The 18,783-nt window shown below is 41.8% G+C and overlaps 1 protein-coding gene across 21 annotated transcripts in view; it reads left to right on the plus strand.

The window, feature by feature from the left end:
* Positions 1 to 18,783, plus strand: part of HMBOX1 (homeobox containing 1) — a 110,202-nt gene that overhangs the window by 77,101 nt on the left and 14,318 nt on the right. For all 21 annotated transcript variants that reach the window (XM_021389615.1, XM_021389614.1, XM_021389624.1 and 18 more), the window contains one exon: positions 1,504 to 1,657. In XM_021389615.1, coding sequence (XP_021245290.1) covers positions 1,504 to 1,657 — 154 coding nt within the window. The remainder of the gene's footprint in view (positions 1 to 1,503; positions 1,658 to 18,783) is intronic.

The following is an 18,783-nucleotide window of genomic DNA, read 5'->3' on the forward strand; positions in this document are numbered from 1 at the left end:
AATCATGCAAAGATTAGAGAGTAGATAAGGAACTCTCCTTGCCACGGCCTCCAAAAGAATTGGCAGCATAGGAAACATTTCACGTGTCAATAAAATGAAGTAATTGGGAATGGGCAAGAATCACTGTCCTTGTACATGCAGAGTGGAGGTGGTGGGGTTTGCTTCCTGTAGACTTCTTCTGGGGAAAGTTTCTAAGTGTTTCTGGGCTCTGCTACCTCTGCCAGTGAGGAAAATACTCATGGGGCATTTCTGCAAAGAAGCACAGCCAAATGCATAAATAGCTAAGTCCTTGCTTTTTACTGTAGGAATTTGCTTATTGGTTTAACTCTACCTTAACCCCTTTAACTGTGCTATCAAATAAATGAGCAGTGTTGTTTTACCAACACTGTGTGGTTTCATGGCTAAATCTGAACCATTCTGAGCAATCTGTGGACCCAGAGGGCTCTCCTGTCCCAGCACACAGCAGCATACTCCTCATGTAAGCGCTGCCACTTGCTACTCTGGAGGGCAAAAAAAAACCTACACCCAGGCTGTTAGAATGCATGAAATCCAGTTGTGCTCAGGGTGCTTATTGGATACGAGTGATTATTTAGCTTTTCATATGATATATATATATATATTTTTCCACGTAAGAGCAGCCATTTCTTCCTTCCCTCGGGGGGTCACTGCTGAGCACAGGTCCCTCAGAGCATCCCCTGTTTTGCTTACAAATACCCCTCACCCAGGGATATATGAAAGGCTGGTCTCCCAGTGTTCTGGTTTATCTTGATTTATTAACTGAGAGGCTGTTGTGGAAGAATTCGGGTAAGTTTCAGAGGGCTTTTCCTGAAGGCAGTGTGCCAGGTCCCATCTCTCTCTTGATGCTTTCCAGTTCAGGCTTCTTGAAAGGAGAAATGTATCCATAGATGGGGGACAGAAGTGGAAAGATGCGATGTTAATCTGTGTTCAGTGACTTTTCGAGGCAGCCTGGCACTCAGGAGCCCGTGTTTGCACAGATCACAGTGTGTGCTTCTATCTGTGGAGCTATTTCAAGTGTTTACTTGGCTCTTCAGCCATGTCAAAATACCTTTGGGTATAAACTTACATTTGGCTTTCTGAGACCGCTGTACAATTAATTGTTATTTCCCATTTTGTGGCCAAAGTTGTAGCAACGCGGCCTAAATACAAGTCAGTTGGGGCATAGCTCCTCCCTTCTTTATGACACTTTTCCTCTTGATGAAGGCAAGACAGCATTTCCAAAGCAGCTTCAGCAAAGGCAACACGCTCAGTTATTCTTCCTCAGATTTCTGTGGTCACCTGGTTCTTCTCTGGCTTGGAGGCTGAGAATGGGAACTCTAGCTGGCTTTGTGTGTCCTTAAGGTGTCTCTTTTTTTGATGATGCTGTGCTATTTAGTTTGAATGGTTTCACCATCTGTCTTTTTTTTTTTTTTTTTTCACAAGCAGGAGTGAGGAAATGGGCATGATTTGTAGTCCACTAGGAAATGTGGTGTTTGTTATCCTTAGGGGCTACGTTAAGCATGCGACCCGCTCCCATCCCAATAGAAGAGCCAGAATGGAGACAGACGCCTCCCCCAGTCACAGCTACCTCTGGGACCTTCAGACTACGGCGAGGCAGTCGGTTCACGTGGAGAAAGGAGTGCCTGGCTGTTATGGAAAGGTATGTCATCTTGGGGTTCTGGAGAGAGGGGCATTTAAAGCTGATGCAAGCATTCTTTTTCCCACTAGCTTCGTTTTCATGGATGTACTTCAGTATCACACCTGCCGATAAGTGTTAACTGTGTAATTCCACATAGTAGAGTAGGAGGAGCTATGTCAGCCCTTCTGTTTGTTTTTTTTTTTTTTAAAAAGTGTTGTACTCCTCTGGACACTCTCCTATTTTGTAGCTGCTAAAGGAGTCTTTTCCACAGCTCAGTCCGAGGGCATTGGTGTTCAGCTCTTCCTGTTTTTTTTGCAGAAACCTTTCCATCCAGTCTAATCCTGCCTCTATCTTGGTGGAGTTCTGCATGCTCTTTGTACTCTGTGTTTCTCCTTCCCAGTTTCCTGGTTTATTCTCTTAACGTTTCAAGTTATTTCATGTTTGATACTGGAATATCAGCAGCACTGTAATTGTACAGGATGCAGAACTTTGCCTTAACAAGCAATAGATGTCCTATCCAAAAAGGCTCTTACAACCCTTTTACAGGAGCTGGGAACAGTACAGAGCAAAGTAGATCTTTCAAATACATATGCAGAGTGGTAGGTGATCATTAGAGCTCCCCACTCTTCACTCCTGCAGAGACGAAGCACTCTCTGAGCCTGGTCTCTTTGCTGCCTATGTGCTATTCCCTTCCATTTCCTTACAATAATCTCTCTTTTATGGGTAATGTGGTATAATAATGAAGGTCTAGTGAACTCAAACATAGTTTAGGGATGAATGTTTAATTCTGATAAAGGCTAAATGACTGGGAGGAGTTTTCTTCCCTCTGGGAGCATGAGGAATCTCCTTTCCATGAAATCACTAGATGATGTTCTTTACATTCCACCCTAGTTTGGAAATCCATTGAGTCCTTGGCCATCAGATTTTTAGCGTGTGCTTTTGCCTTTTCTTTATTGCTGTGCTCTTTCCTCTTTTTTGAATGAGGGTCTTTGGAACTGATTAGAAGCAGGAGGGTGTCTACTTCTACCTAGCCTAATACCAAAATACTGAGCTGGACATATGTGAGGGAGGCTGCAGGCCATCACAGCAGCTTTGTAGGGCTGAGGCCAGTAGCTGTTTGTTTCCATATTCTGTACTGGCACTGCACAGCTTTAGCTGAATATTTCCGCAGAGGAAATAATGTAAATGTTTAAAATCTCTTGTGCTTTTCTAGACCCATCTAGTGTAATGTCCTTGATAGCACAGGGGTTTGCATTTATGTGGTGTGTCCCCCTCTGCTTACGATGATGTGCAGTGTGGGAACAATGTCTGGTACTTCAGAATGCTTGTGTGACTGTCCTGATTGCTATGTGAAGGATTACAAAAATGTTACAGCTCTGTGTGCCTTTAGGACCATGCCATCCTCTTATTAACTTGTGTGTAAAAGTATTTGGTTGCTTTGAAGTAGAATTAAAGCTATCTTGGGTGTGGGTGTTTTCCTGCCTACTATTATTTGCTGTTTGCATTATGATAGTGCTTTAGACTCCCTTACACTAGATGCTGTGGAATCGTGGAGCAGAATGGGATAGTTAAGTAAGTTCTTTCCTCCTCCACATCTCTCCTAAATCCAGTCTCTGCTGTGGCACTCTTGCAGTCATATGAGCTGTAGTGGTTTGATATGCATGTGTTAGAAAGGTTTACTTCTGTATATTGAAAGAAGCAAGTCAGCGCTGACATTAGAAATGATCAAGTGCTATATGCAGATATGTAATCACCTGATCTACTCTTTCTTCTTTTAGCCACTCTTGGTTTTGTTCACTGTGTCTTCTTTGGTGCTCTGTAAGGTCTCTGCTGCTGGGGTTTTCTTATTTTTTGATTAAATGGAGACTTCTGCCATGTTACCTTCATCCTGGCTTTAAAAATAATTTGGAAAACCCTTGCTAGGTCACCACAAACGCTGAAGTTCACAACCTTTTGTATGGGTACTGGAAAGCATGGCCAAGAGTTTTACCTACAGGCAAGAATACAGTAAACTTGAGCTGTGGTAAAAGCTTTGACAATAAAAAGGCAGATTTGGAAGATGGTTGTTTAACTGTTAGATGGTCATCGGCCTAGTTGAGCTGTAAGGATGTTTTGTGTGACAAGTTTGAAATGGTTGGGAGAAAAACACATACTCCGGAGCCCTGGGAAGAGGCTGACTAACTTCACTTCCAATTCACCAAAGTCCTCCAGGTTCTTCAGTAACGTGACTCAAAGCACCAGGCAGCGTAAGGGTAACCAGACTCCAGCTGTCTCACCCAAGCATATCAGGTTTGCTTGATGCCATAGGGTCAGGAGTCATCATTTGGCCCACAAACCAGTGTTTGGCATTGAGTGTGGACTGGGGCCATTCGACTGGTAATTTGCATTTTCCTCTAAAGGATTAAGTTTTGACTGTGAGCAGAGGCATCTTACTCAGTTTAATGGACTACATTCCTTAATTAAATGCATGTTTCATTGTGCTGCATTTGTACGTCCTGCAGCATCTTAATGTGCTGTTGGTGCATGCAGGGATTTGGGCACCTAGTTTTGAGCTTCTTTTTTGGGTATCTCAGTGAAGTGTTTGTTCATCTGGGTTTTCTGGCTAGTCAGCAGTGAGAAGTAGGGATCCAGAAGGCAGTTCCATCACACTGACAGAACTCAAGAGGAGTACATGCACCTTTCTCTCTAGCTGCAAGAGAGGTCTCTTCTGCAACAAGACCTAGTTCAGTGATTTATTTAAATGCCCAGCATAAGAGGGCTGAATCTAGACATTAATGGGAACTCTTGTGTAGGTGATGCAGAGCTGCTTTTTCCTGTAAACTTCTGAAATGCTGCTGTGAAGCAGCAAAACAGGCTTTGATGAGGATCAAAGTCTTGGGCTGCTGTGTGAGTTAATTGTGGTATGTGCTATTGACTTAGAATCAGTTGGTATGAAATGCTAAAAGTCAGTGTATCAAAGCTGAGAGCACTTCAAGGAAAGAATCTCTATTTGACCATAAAAATGAGAAGTACCCCCCAACCAAAAATGCACAGCACCAGTTAGGATTTGTCCCATGAAATGAGTAAGAAAGATGAGGACTTTTTTAAATGCAAATCTACAATAATTCCAATGCAATTAATTATATCATGTTGGCACCAAAATAATAATTAAGATTACAGTGAGGCCAGCACATATATTGAAGTATCTGATGTGCATAAGTGTCTTTCTGTGGGGTATGTGTATTAAGGAAACTAATTGGTTTACACTGGATTTCCAGAATAGTGCTTGCGGTCTCTGTAATTCAATTCTCCAGTCTTTACTGCTCTTTTGGAAATTCTCCCAGGGTAGTTTATTACTCGCTGGGCTTAGATTTCGGACAATAGATCCAGAAGGTCTTGTTCTCCCTCTCTCTCTCTTTTTTTTTCTTTTTTTTTTCTTCCAAATATTGCTCCGAATATTTATGTTCTGAAGGTTAAGAGGAGCAATAGTTCCAGAAAGTAAAGTTCTATATTTAACTGCAGACTAGGTGTGGTTCAGACAACTGCAGTGCAAGCTCCCTCTCTCTGCTGTGCTAGTGATATCAACCTTGACCTGTTCTCTTCTTGAGCCTCCCACTCATGAAATATGCTGAGTTTTGTGAGTGGTGATGTTGTCGTGTGGCTTTACCCTCCTTTGGGAATAGAGGGAAGACTACAGCAGACCTTTCTGTTTAAACCTGAGGTTAAACTTGAAAGTCTGTTTCTGGTTCACTTTTGTGTCGCTCTGTGTTACATCTTGTCCCAAAGATTTTCTTTTCCTCTGCTTTACCTCTTTTCCACCCCTCTCATTAGAACTATGAAATTGAAAATCCCCTTAGGGTTTTTTTTTACTTCTTTTAATGAAGCTGTGTCATCTTGTCTGTCTTTTTTCTTTAAGTTATTTGTGCTTCTCTAATCTCAGTTGAAGTTTTATCTTTTTTTTTTTTTTTCAGGCAAATTGTTACTAAAGAATGATCTAAGATCAGCAGCAGAATCGATGGCAATACACCCATTTTAAGGCACTCTTGTTAAGTGCCACTAAAGACTGATGGGAGGGAGGGCCTGAGTATTGTTGGTTTTTTTCTTTAAGCATACGCTTTATCCAAAAATTAAAATAACTGTAAGTTGTGCTCCAGCCAACATGAATAATCCATTAGTTGAAGTATTTCAGTTTTTCTAGAAAGGAGGGACTTTTCTGGTTGAAGGTTATTTGGTTTCATTTTATGTGTTTTGTTTTTTTTTAATTGTAGTACTTTACTGTGCTCTTGAAGCATCCTTTTGTAAAGATGCATTTAAATTAAAGGCAGTCAGATGATATTGATACCTGTTATCCCCATTTCATAGATGGTAAAATGGAGTGAGGTGCTTCACCTGGCTTTGTGATCTGAAGCACCTCTGTTCATAAGAGAAATGAGTTTAGATTTCCTAAGGTACTGAGGGTATGGTTTTCCTGATGTAGCTGAGCTGAATTAACAGTTTGTCACCATCTCATCCTTTAGGTGTTATCCTGTCTCATCACCCTTCTCAATTCCTCCTCCTCAGTTTCCTTGCTCCTGCCATCCTGCGTCGTGCCAGATATGTTTCTTGTTGGATGGAGATACCTGCCAGTTCAGCTTGGTTCAGAAAAAAAATAGTGTTTCCCTCTCCATTTTTGTGAATTGATTCAGCTTGCTGTGCAATGAGGGCATGCCAGAACTGGTTCAGGGCAAATGACAGGTATGCATGACAGAGCACAGGGAACAGGAAGATTTAACAAAAGAAAACTTATAGATTTTCCATGTCTTTTTTGTAGTTTGCATGTCAGTTTTGTCTTTTGGTTTGACTTAGTTGAGTTCCTGGTTTGGCTAAGACCACAGTCATGCTGGCAGTTGCACTGGCATTGTTGAAAACGTGCCTTTGATTTTTCCTGAGGAGCAGGAAGGTATTACCATGGTGTCTCTGCCAAACTTTTTGTCTAATTCAACCAGGCTGTGTTCTTGTTCCCCCCTTTCTAGTGTACCCAAGCTGGCTAAGTAAGTAATCTTCCTGCCAAACCCAGCCATGGCTGCATTTCCATCAGCTGCATAGCTCCATCGCAGCATATTTAGCACTGTCCATCCTCCTGAAGGAGCAACTTCTGCAGCAGTCCCAGCAAGCCGGCAGAGCCCTGCGCATGGTTCTGGCTCTGAGTGATATCAGGTCTGACATGCGTTATTAGAAATTCTTCCGATTGTGAAAGCACTATTACTGCAGCTCTCCTGAGCACCGGGGCTTCCACAGCTTCCCTGGGGAAAATGAGAGCTCTATTAGCTCCTGAAATTCAGTTAGGAAATTTTCTTAGTTAATTTCATCCCATTACTCTTAGTTATGTCTTCTAGCAGAACCTTAATACCAGCCCCATAGGGGATCTAAGTTTCCTGTGCAAGGCTTTAGAGGAGATGTAAGTTTTGGATTCATTGTGTTTCTCCCTCTTCAAGCTGACAACAGAGCAGGAAGTAATGTCTTTTGGTCTCTTCCATTAGGCTTGTATATTGTTAGAAACAGAACATCAGTTTCTCGTCAATGTAACAATGTCTATCAGTGGGCTTGGAAATTCTGCTTGCCTTCCTTGGGCTTGTCTGAGCCAGTGCTGAGAGGTGGGGAGTGCTGAGAGTTATGTGTTGCTGTGTGACCCTCAGATATCATTGGACTTTTCTGTGACTCAGTGATCTTGACTGTAAAACACCTACTGCCCATTTGGGAGACTGAGCCAAACCAAAGGAGGAGGGGTGAGCGAGGAGCTCGAGGCCCATAACCTTCAGCTTACCAAGGAGGATTTGTGTCAGGCGTTAGGGAAAACTTCCTGGCTTTAAGGATGGTTGAGCACTAAAGTTACCTATAAAAACTGTGCAAGTTTTCTTTGGAACAAATTAGCTAAAACCTGTCAGGGTTTTTCTGATATACTTGATCTCAGTGCAGAGGGAAATGTTGGATGACTTCTTCCACTTTCCATCTCTTTCTGTTCTATTCTAAGGTGTTTGTTAGTCAGCAAGTCACAGTGGGAGGTTTAACTGCATTAAGTCCTCTGAGATCTAAGGAAGGGAACTATTTTTTTTTTTTTTAGGATCTTCATTTACTGTTCATACCTGTGAAGTACTTTGAGATCCACGAGTACAGGCACTTCTGCAAAGGCATTCAGTGAAGTTCACTTTTCAAGTTAGACACAGGCAAGATCATTTTGTTGTCTGAAAGTTCAAGCAGTTCAACTCAGGGTCATTGCTGCATGTCTTCATAAAATGCAAGAGCAGCCATTTTCTGCTTGCTACACAGTCAGTATCTTTCTTATTTTGCATTAGATCAAGCTACGTTCCCTCTTAGATATGCATAATATGCAAGCTTCCTATTTTAATCAGCTGTAAGCAAATCCCAGTTGTGTGGCAGATAGCACACAGCAAAATGTAGTACTAGGCTGTCTGTCCAAAGTGCTCACCAGGCACTGCTGTCTGGAAGGATTCAGCACCTAATGAGTTACTTTTCTTCTTCGGGGAGCTCAGGTGCATTTCGTGTCTTTGTTCTCTCTCTTTTTTTTACTGTTAAAAAGAGAGATCTGTGGGAGGGGCAACTCCTTGCAGCAGACTCCAGATAATTTTATTTATTTATTTTGTTTGCCAAGGTCAAAATAACTGAAATCAACATTTGCAAAGGGAGCCTTGTCAGTCTGACCTATAACAGCACTATCTCATGCAGCAAGCCCATATTTTAAGAATGGGAATTCATCTCTAGTCCACATTCTTTGGATTTCTTCAGGGCTAGTAGATACTTCAGTATTATGACTCCTGCTCATGAAGGTGAAAAGTAGGATCTCATCCTAAGGTATACCATTGTCTTCTCATAGAATCATGGCAATTCTCTTACAGCTGGCATCAGAGATCTCTATTTGTACCCAGCTGCTTTGAGTGAAGATGTCCAGAGGTATGATTGATACTTATCGTGCAGGCTAAAGTCATTTTTGCTGGCTCTGAGAGCACCAGTGTATCAGAGGATCTCTGAGATCGCTTAACATGTTGTTTTTGAATGCATTGATTGGCTCCTTCTGGGGCATCTTCAGAGTGTACCACTGGATTCTTAACAGGTGCAGCATCCAGCTGCTTGCTTTACACCTGCATTGATTTCATGTGACCAGTTTGTAGAACTGTATCAGGGTATTGCATAAGGAGGGGTGGCATACAGGCAACCTCAGTTTAACCTGAATTCCTTCTGGGAAAGCATGAGTATGTGATAGAATGTTTGGAGAGCACTGAACGATGGGCTGCTTAATATCAGCCCAGGTCAGCCTCATTAAAGAGCAGCCATGTCGTCCTTGTGCAGCTTTTCCAGCTCTATCTTTTCTCTCTGGCACAGGGGTTCCCTGTACTGCACCTAGCACCGTGGAATTCTGTCACAACTGAAGCTTAGAGGCTCAGCAATAACACAGGTGGTGATGATGATAACATTAGTCATTCACTCTGCCTTCCTCTCTGGTCAGTGGCTAGTTCACGTGTGGCTACAAATCATATAGCTGTGGATAGCTGTGGACAAAAACTCATCCTGATTTTCTAAATATCCTGCTGTTGCAGCTGTGGGCATTCTTATTATTCACATAAATATGTAATTCCTTCTAAGTCCTGCAAAGGTCTTCGACGTACCTTGGGAGAGCTAATTATACCTAGTTTAATTTTATATGCTAAAATGTGTTTAAAAAGTTGGAGATCCCTTTTGCCCAAGTATCTGTGAAAGAATAAAAACATGGCATTTACCTTCCCATGATCATTTGTTTTATACACTACTGTTGATGTACTGCTTTCCTCCTCTCTGAACTAAACATTCTTTCTCTTAACTGTTCTCAAATGAAAAGTCTTTTTTTGCCTCTAATAACATGTATTATCACTCTTTTCTGGACCTTTTCTGTTTTTGCTGGGCAGCCTGCTCTCGGTGGCCCTGCTTGAGCAGCGAGGTTACATCAGATGACCTCCAGAGGTGCCTTCCAACCTCAACAATTCTGGCCTTCTGTGATTCTGCATTTTAATTTTTAGTGATCTGGGTTAGGTGAGAAGGGACTGGAGCAGCACTGATTACCATATTTTACAGAGTGATGTTACCACTGGTTGGAAAATAGAAACACAACCCCTGTTTTTAAAAAGAGAAAAAAGGAGGACCCAGGGAACTACAGACCAATCGGTCTCACCTCTCTGCCTAGCAACATCACTGAGGAGATCTTCCTGGAGACTATGCTAAGGCATACAGTAAACAGAAAGGTGATTGGTGACAGCCAGCATGGCTTCACTAAGGGCAAATAATACCTGAAAAACTTGGTGGTCTTCTATGGTGGGGTTATAGCTCTGGTTTATAAAGGAAGAGCAGCTGACAACATCTGCCTGGGCTTGTGCAGAGTGTTTGACACTGTCTTGCACGACATTCTAGCCTCTTAATTGAAGAGATGTGTGTTTGATGGATGGACCACTTGGTGGATAAGGAACTGGCTTGACTTGTCACACTCAGAGAGTTGTGGTCAGTGTTGCAGTGTCCAAGTGAAGACTAGTGATGAGTGGTCTTCCTCAGTGGTCAGTATTGTGACTGGTATTACTCAACATCTTTGCTGATGACACAGACAGTGGGATTGAGTGGAGCATCTGCATGCTTGCCAGTGACACCAAGCTGAGTGGTGCAGTTGATGCACTGGAGGGAAGGGACCTGGACAGGCTGGAGGGGTGGGCCTGTGCAAACCTCATGCATTCAACAAGGGCAAGTGCAAGGTTCTGCACCTGGGTCAAGGCAATCCCAAGCACAAATACAGAGCAAGTGGAGAATGGGTTGAGAGCAGCCCTTGGGTGATGTGTGGAATGAGAAGCTCAGCAAGAGTGGACAATGTGTGTTTGTGCTCCAGAAAGCCAACCGTAACCTGGGCTACATCCAAAGCAGTGTGACCAGCAGGTCAGGGTTGTGACTGACTCCCTCTACTCTGCCATCATGAGATCCAACATGGAGTACTGCATTCAGACTGTGGGGCACTCAACATGAGAAAGATGTGGATCTGTTGGGAGTGGGTCCTGAGGTGGTCACAAGGATGCTCGGAGGGCTGGAATACCTCTCCTGTGGTGGCAACTGAGAGTTGGTGTTCAGCTTGGAGAAGGTTCTGGGGAGACATTAAAGCAGCCTTCCCGTACCTAAAAAAGGCCTGCAGGAAAGGTGGTGAAGAACTTCTTGCAAGGGCATGCACTGACAAGACAAGAGATAATGGATTTAAACTAAAAGAAGCTAGATTTGATATAAGGAATAAATTCACTTTGAGAGCGGTGAGGCCCTGGCACTGGCTGCCCAGAGAAGATTTGGATGCTCCATCCCTGACAGTGCTCAAAGCCAGGCTGACTGGGGCTTTGGGCAACCTGGGCTGGTGAGAGGTGTCTTGCCCTGTGGCAGGGTTTGGGACTCGATGGTCTTTAAGGCCTCTTTCAACCCAAACCGTTGTAAGATTCTGTAATTCTAAGATTATACAGACAGAAGAATCGGATTTGTATTGGTCCCTGACCCCAGACTAACAGCTGGTTTTGCTGATCACTTGTGGATTGATTGCAAATATGTTTTCGTTGAGTAGTCCACAGTGATGTGTGTTTTTCCTGAATGATTACAACTAATTTAGAACCAGTTGGTGTACATGGGGAGTTTGAATTTATTCCTTTCTGTGTGCATTACTCTGATTTTTGCGAAGATAACTAATGGACTTCAGTTGTGGGAGTGTTTAGTTATGTCTGAATTTCACAGCAGTGATCTGCATTATTTGTATCTCAAATAAATCATTCACTTTCCAGAACATTATTTAATGAAACTGTTAATGCCAGTCTTTTTAGGTCACAACTTCTTTGAGCCAAAGCTTGCATTTTGTTCACGTGAACCTCACAGTGGGCTGTCTGCACTCATGTTGAGATCTCTAGATGCTGCTTACCCTGAAGTCCAGTGCTGTGGGTAATAGCTCTATGGCTTTCTTCTATACCAGCATTATGCTTACTGGAATGCTTGGCATTCTTCTTCCTATGATTATTCTGTTTTAAGTACACAGGATCACATAGTAAGAAAACTACGCCATTATATTTTACACATTAATTTCAGTAGACAGAGGAAGTAATGACGTACTTGTCACAGAAGCTGTGAACTGGACCCTGATACGTTCTGCTTACATTTTATGTAGCTGTTTCATAATGACTACTCAGTGTAGGCTGTCTAGAACAGCCTGGTCCTGTTAGAACCCATGTAAAGATGATGCATCTTTGAATGTGCTCAGATACATGGATGTAACAGTTATGCTCCCTTGTCTCTGTCTGTGCTGAAGGAGCTTGAGACCATGCTGGGGAGTATACTCAACTCTTTGGCAACAAACTTCTGGGGAGTTTAGCAGATAGTGCCCAGGGAGATGTTTGAGTGTAAGTGATCATAAAGCTGTGATCACTACCTTTGGCCTTTCTCAGCTCATTTAAATTCCTGAGAATGAACTAAGCAAACCCTGACCTGTTGAGGAGAGTTGTTCCAGGTCCCGAGCTCACCTGAAAGAGATAGTCATCACCCGGTGAGATTTACCTGACCCGTATGTAATGTTATCCATGGAGTAAACCCACTTAAGTGAATTACAAAATTAACATCTTGAGTGCTCTGGAAAGAATGAGGAAGGAATTAGCAATCAGGTTGGCACCTTGTCACTTCTTAATTTGATGCAGCCCGCTTTCAGCATGGGGTGTGCATGAGCACTGTCCAACTCAGCACACTGTTGGATGTGCACACTCATGGCTTTGAGAAGTATGCAGGGTGTTTGTGCTGACTCTCACTGCAGCTAGTCTCTGAACAGGGTCCAAACCTACCTCAGTGAAAGGAAATTCTGTGCAATCTAGTAACAGATGTGAGGTCTTTTGTACAAGTAATAAACAGAGTAATTACAAGGAGAAATGAGGGAGCAAAATTCCTAAGTAAAACTCTTAAAATATGTTGCATCATGTATTTATGGGAACTTGGTTAGCCTGTGGAGTGTTTTAAACAGACTAAAAAGAACGCTTTATCAGAGAACCATATGGGCTTTAACCACAAAATACATTACCACATCCTAGATTCTTTTTTATCCTTTCATTTTTCTAGACCAGGATTGCACAACTGACCTTTTTTTGTTTGATTTTCCTTTGGAGCATGCATAAGTTTTAATCTGCCTTGAATTCTGTGCTGTTTGTAAGGAACTTGGTCGACAAAATAGAAGTCGTGGAACTATTCCAAAGAACTTTTTTGATATAATTTCCTCATAAACAAAACAGAATGAGAAAATAGGATACGTAAGTACAAAACATATAGAAAAGGTCATCCGATTTGTTGCTTATTATGTACGTAAACCTGTGCTCTTTCAGTTTCTAAATACTTCTTGATATTCTCTTAATCTCAAGATCATTGGACTGGGACTTCCTGTATCCTGCCCAGCTTCTTGTTTCAGCCAACCTTTATTATATCCTCTTAAGAAACTGATTAAATTCTTTATATTGCAAGCAGATATAGCCAAGGGTACAAAAGCCTACTGGGAGACTGCTACCCAGCAGGCTCTTATTGTTCCAGCATGTAGAAGTCTGTGTTCCTGGGATTGTTTGTGACCAGCATGTACCCATCCTTCTTGAAGCAGTATCACTGTTTAACTGAATAGATCCTGTCCTCCATCTCTTTTCTCCACTGTTGACCACCTTGATGTATTTATGGTAAACCGTAATCTCATCTCAGCTTTGAGTTTTTCTCAGGTAAAACAGTCTGTTCCTCTTGCAAGATAAGCTTTCCATTCTTCTGTTACCCTGAGTGCTCTCTTAGCTGTTCAGTTTTAAATTCTTGGGAGACCAAGACTGTACATTGTTCACGTGAGGTCTTGTTCAGCTATTTTAATAGAGTGGCTTAACAGCCAGTGATCTCTCTGTTGCAGCTGATGATAATTCTGTGTATATAAGAAACTGCTGTGGTTCCCAAAGTGTATGACCTCGCACACTGCACTCTTACATTTCTTTCTGTTTCTTGCCTTTAAATTTGTCTAAAACTTTTTATGATACCCCAGTTCCCTGCATTGACATGGCTTCTGACTTTCTCATCGGCAGAGTTCATTACCTTGTTGAGACTTTGTGTTAAGATCATTAAGTGTTTTCATTCTTCAGATACTCCAAAGATAATACCCGAGGTCACTGATAATTTCCTTCCAGGCCATTATTTTCAATCTTCAGCCCAGTTCTTAAAGTAACTATCTCATAATTATACTAATCTGTGTCCCTTCTAAAATTATTAATATTTTCCCATTTGTCACAATACTGAATGGTTTACTGAAGTCCAAAAGTGCTAAGATTAATTTTCTTTGGCATAGAGAGAGAGTCAAGAAGTCTTCCATTGCTTTTAGAGTATTACTACCAGTAATGTTTTAGTCATACCTCCTAAGAGAGAAAGATGAGACCGTCCCAAAGGAGCGTGGCTTTCCTGAACTGAAGTAGCAATGATATTTAAGAGGAAGCACATGGCAGAAATCACAGCTCTTGATATGGAGCACAAGTACAGGAGTTGGGAGCTGTGGCTTCATTTCACTGCTTTGTAGCTGTTTTTTTTGTCTGTATCTCTTAACGTTGCTGTTCTCCTACCCTTAAATTCTTACATTAATATCTGATAATCAAATAAATTCTTTTTTCTGCTTTGTGTCTGTGTAATACTTTATGTGGTAGGAGTTCTGGTCCAGATCTTAAAGGTACCGGCCATTAGAAAAAATACATGTAATGAACCCAAAATCAGAAGCTTTGATCCTGAGCCTCTTGACTTTGTGCACTGGATATCTTGCAGGAATTGACTTTACCTAGTCTTTTGGGTTCTGTAGGATCCTTTAATTAATCTAATCAATTCTTATTTCCTGAAAAATGCAGTAGCAGTGATGGCTGTCTGTGCCCTCCTAAGCTAAGCTGAGTCAGGTCCAGTACTGGAAATTGTGAATAAAAACTTGTGGATCTTTAGGGGAGGGGGGAAGCTAGTGATTTAAGAGCGTACAGGAAGTTGTCAGCTCATCTTTATCACAAGTGTCATGGTTAGCATTTTTCCTCTCCTACAGGACAAACTGAGACTTAAAAGCTTCGTAGTCACGAGGACTGTAAAATTCTGACAAACATAACCTGTTGGGGATTTAACTAGTAAAAGCTTGGGGGACCTTGCTGCTTACACTTGGCATTCTGTACATGTATATATGTACATACATGATATATATTTATTTTTGTGACCCAGACTGAACTTACTAGTAAAGTGGAATTTTGAGATAAGGAAGGACTATACTTGTAGCAATACCTTACTTTACATGAGCAGCAAACTCTGATTCTAACCCCGAGCTAAGTATTCTATGAAAGAGAATAGAGTGAAGTTTGGTGTTGAGTGATGTGCAGTTCAATTAATGTGCTTTTCTGCTTGCTTGCACTGGTAAATAAAACCTTGGAATCCTCTGCTGTTTCGCTAGTAGTGTCTCTAATAACCCCAGTGTTGATTATGGTACATCCCTCTGCTGAGTTGGGTTTACTTAGCAGCTCTTACTGAAGAGCTGGGGGTGATTTCTGCAGAGCCTCTCACTTCTTGGTGATGTTGCATCCATGATCTAACTTAGCTTGCTTTGCAAGAGCTGGCTGATCCAGGGGGTGCAGCTTAATAACTCTTCCCCAGTACGAAGTTCAAAATTGTAGATGAGATGTTTACTTCGCAGATGTCTTCACAAAGGTCTTGTTTATCATGGAGCAAAGCCCAAAGGATTAAACACACATGAATATCCTCGTAGTGCATAGGTCTCAATTTAAAGGTTGCAAGTAAATGAAGCCCAACAAGGCTCATGCTATTATTCATGCTTAGATATCTTGTTAGGAAGAGCTTTGAAGGCTCTATATGCCCGTACCAAGTGGTTGTTGAAATATTACAGAATAACTCCCACTTTATCATGTCTTGATGCGTTAGTGGCTGGCTTTATAAACAGATTTCCACCATTTTTTCCATTTTTATGTTGTGAACAATTTAGCTATGTTAGCTTTAGGAGTTCTGGGACACCGTTAAGCTTAAGGATAGCTGTACCATTTCAGCCACTGTGTGCTGGCAGTGTCTTCAAGGTGCCTCAAGCAGAAACTACCTCTGTGTTTCAGATTGCTAAAAATTTCAAATCTTTCTACTCAGAAGACAGCTGTTTTGTAATTTCAAATATATTCTTATCACCAAATCCAATTACAAGGAAGAGTAAATCGCTACCTCCGATGTCTAAACTATTCTTATTTTAATTGTTAATTATCTCAACAGTAGGGTGCTATAGATTAGGAGGCATAGATTATCTTCTGCAAGTATGAAGCTTTAGGAGCTATTATCAATTAATTCTGTTTTTAAGGAATTTTTAGGATAATTTTAATAGCTTGATAGGATTGTGTTGGTGCTTGAGACTGCTGTCAAAATATCAAGAAAATGACTTTTTAAAAAATTAGGAACTTCTTGATGTTATAGTAGCTTTGAAGGTCGAGCTGTCCTACACACTCCAGTGCAAGGTGTATTTTTGATGTTTTAATCTCTCCTGCAGAGTAGATTCCTGCTAAGAAACATCAGTAAAATGATTCTCTTGACTTTAGCCACTGATTTGTACAACTAAGATAAAGAGCCACACCTTGTGTTTGAGCTTTTTGATGCATAGTGACATGGTTATGCAGTTTAGGTACGCAGATAGTGACATGCAAAATAACAATTAGAATTTACATGCCTGGTGCTGTACGTAACCAAATCCCACTGAGATCTTTCCTCCTGATTTGCACCTTCCATGAAAAGAAGTGAGTGAAGCCTTTCTTACAGTCAGTGACTTAAACTCATCTCTCCTTAGAAAGAAGCCTTGGGGTTATCTTTTGCTTGTCTGGAAAGCCCAGTTGAGCTGAAGGAGTGCTTAGACTCGAGTTCACTTGCTTGCATCCCAAGAGCAGTTGTTCTTGTCCTTGGCTGATCTCAAGTGCAGAAGTGGCTTACCAGATGTTTCCTGTAGCATCTGAACCATTGAGTACTTTCTGTGTTTCTCAAGGAGGGAGAAGGTAGTGACTTTAGTGCGTTCACCTCTTCACCAGAGAGGGTATTTATCTTGAGAGACAATATCTTTGAGCTTTAGTTTTGCTGTCTATGTTGTAGGGCTCACTGTTTGGTTGGCACACGTGCCATTATTGTAGGATCTGTAGAAATAGCAGTAGATAAAATGGATAGTGTTGTCTGTTGACCCTACTGAAAATGGCTTTAGTGATATTCTTGGCCAGTACTTACTGGGAAATGAACTAGTAATTACAATTTCCAATGAGATTATGCTTTGGATGTCACTTCTTTGACAGTCTGCTTCATGGCATGCAGAGATAAGATCTCAGGCACAGATGACAGACTAACTTCAGGAATATTTCCTTTGATTTGACAGCCTGAATGATAGTTCTGTTAAAAGCCACAAAGACTGAAACAATGACCTCTTGCCACTGGGTGATACTGTGTTGATAAATATACTAATGAGAGATAAAACAGGTAACTATATTCAAGTGTTTTATGTAACCTGTCAGTGGGAAGCAGAGGTACTGTTTGAAGGGAAACTAGATAGGGAGCTGAAATTACAGGCAGTCTTATCAGAGGCAAAAGAGCAGCTTGCACTCCCGTGTATTTTGAGACATCAGAGTGTTTGGCAGCCAGCTCAGTCCCAGGTGGCAGGAAGATCTTCTGTTCATCAACAGGGGTCAGATGGGAGCTGTGGAAAATGGTCAGTTCTATTTTTTCCTGTACGTCCCTTGGCCAGCCCAGAGCCTCAGCACTCAGGCTTCGCTTTTAGCATCAGCTTAAGAGGGTATGTGTGAGCTGACACTGATGCAACTGCTTCCAGTTTTATGTTTCTGCCATCTCCTCCCTGCATCCCTTGGCTGTGCAAACACTACTGTGGAAAGCCAGACAAGAGAATCAGTCAGACAGAAAACGTTCCTGCAAAAAGGGCCTAAAAAGAGAGGGTAAGACCATCCCTTTCAGCCTGCACTTAAGCAGGACTGCAGCCTGAGTCTGGGGAAAATGGTCTTTGGTGGAAGAGTCAGAGCCCCAGCAGGAGTGCTGGGATGCTTTGCTCTCAAGCTGCTTCCTGATTAATAGAAGTGGGAACCCAGAGATGCAAACACAAAGTTAAGTGAGGGAGTGGAACTTGCAGGCTGTCAGCTGCTCTTCAATAAATTCCATCTGTGTGTTCTTGCCTCCTGCTAATTGCAAGGTAAATTATCCTTCTTTCAGTAAGACTGCTCTCGAGTATATGTGCATACCTGAATTACCTCACTTTGAGCATGGTAAATTCTGCAGCAGGTGACCCGCAGTTAATTGTTATCCTACAACGTATTTGAGCATCACTTTAACCATTATGTCATGCTGGAAGCTCAGTCCTTCCCCAGCTTTGGGCTCTTTAAGCAGCACTGGATTTTATCTACTTGAGTCTTTAACATCCAGCCCTATGAAAATGCCCTGAATGTGGCCATCCTGCTGCTCTGTGGCTTGGATTGTTTCAAACAGTTCCTGGCAGCTGCAAAGCTGATACAGAGCAGCAAAACTTCCACTGTGGATTATCAGGAGCACCACTGAGGCACTGCTTAATGCATCTGATATCTAAGCCTGGATAACAAGAGCCATACAGCTGAGAAAAAAGATTGGCAACTATTGCAGGAATTTGGATAGGGGCACCTTGGTAAAGAGGGGAGGAATTGCATTAACTTCCATTACAGAACCCAGGGCTGAGATAGATTCTCTCTCTGTCATTGTCCTAAGCACATTATCCCTGAAAGAAAGAAGGTTTCTCCGAATCTGCAATTTTTCTAGGCTTCAGTGTTATTGAAATGAAACTGCTTCAAGGATATCTACATTCTTTACCATCATACGGATTCTCATCTCATGTAAATTATTTGGCCACTTTTCATTTTAATCCTCCGCTGTCATTTTCTACAAAAGAGATCATTTGGTTTCTTCATTGAAGGTATTCAGCTGACAGCTGCCCTTTGTCTAGAAAGCAGTGTGCCTTTGTAGGATTTACTTGTGCCTGTTATTTTTCTTTTTTTCTTTGAAGTTCATACTGCTGCTTATTTTTCATCTGTAGTTTTCATGGACTTTTAGAATGGGAA

The sequence above is a fragment of the Numida meleagris genome, chromosome 3 (assembly GCF_002078875.1).
Source record: "Numida meleagris isolate 19003 breed g44 Domestic line chromosome 3, NumMel1.0, whole genome shotgun sequence".
Lineage (NCBI taxonomy): Eukaryota > Metazoa > Chordata > Aves > Galliformes > Numididae > Numida > Numida meleagris.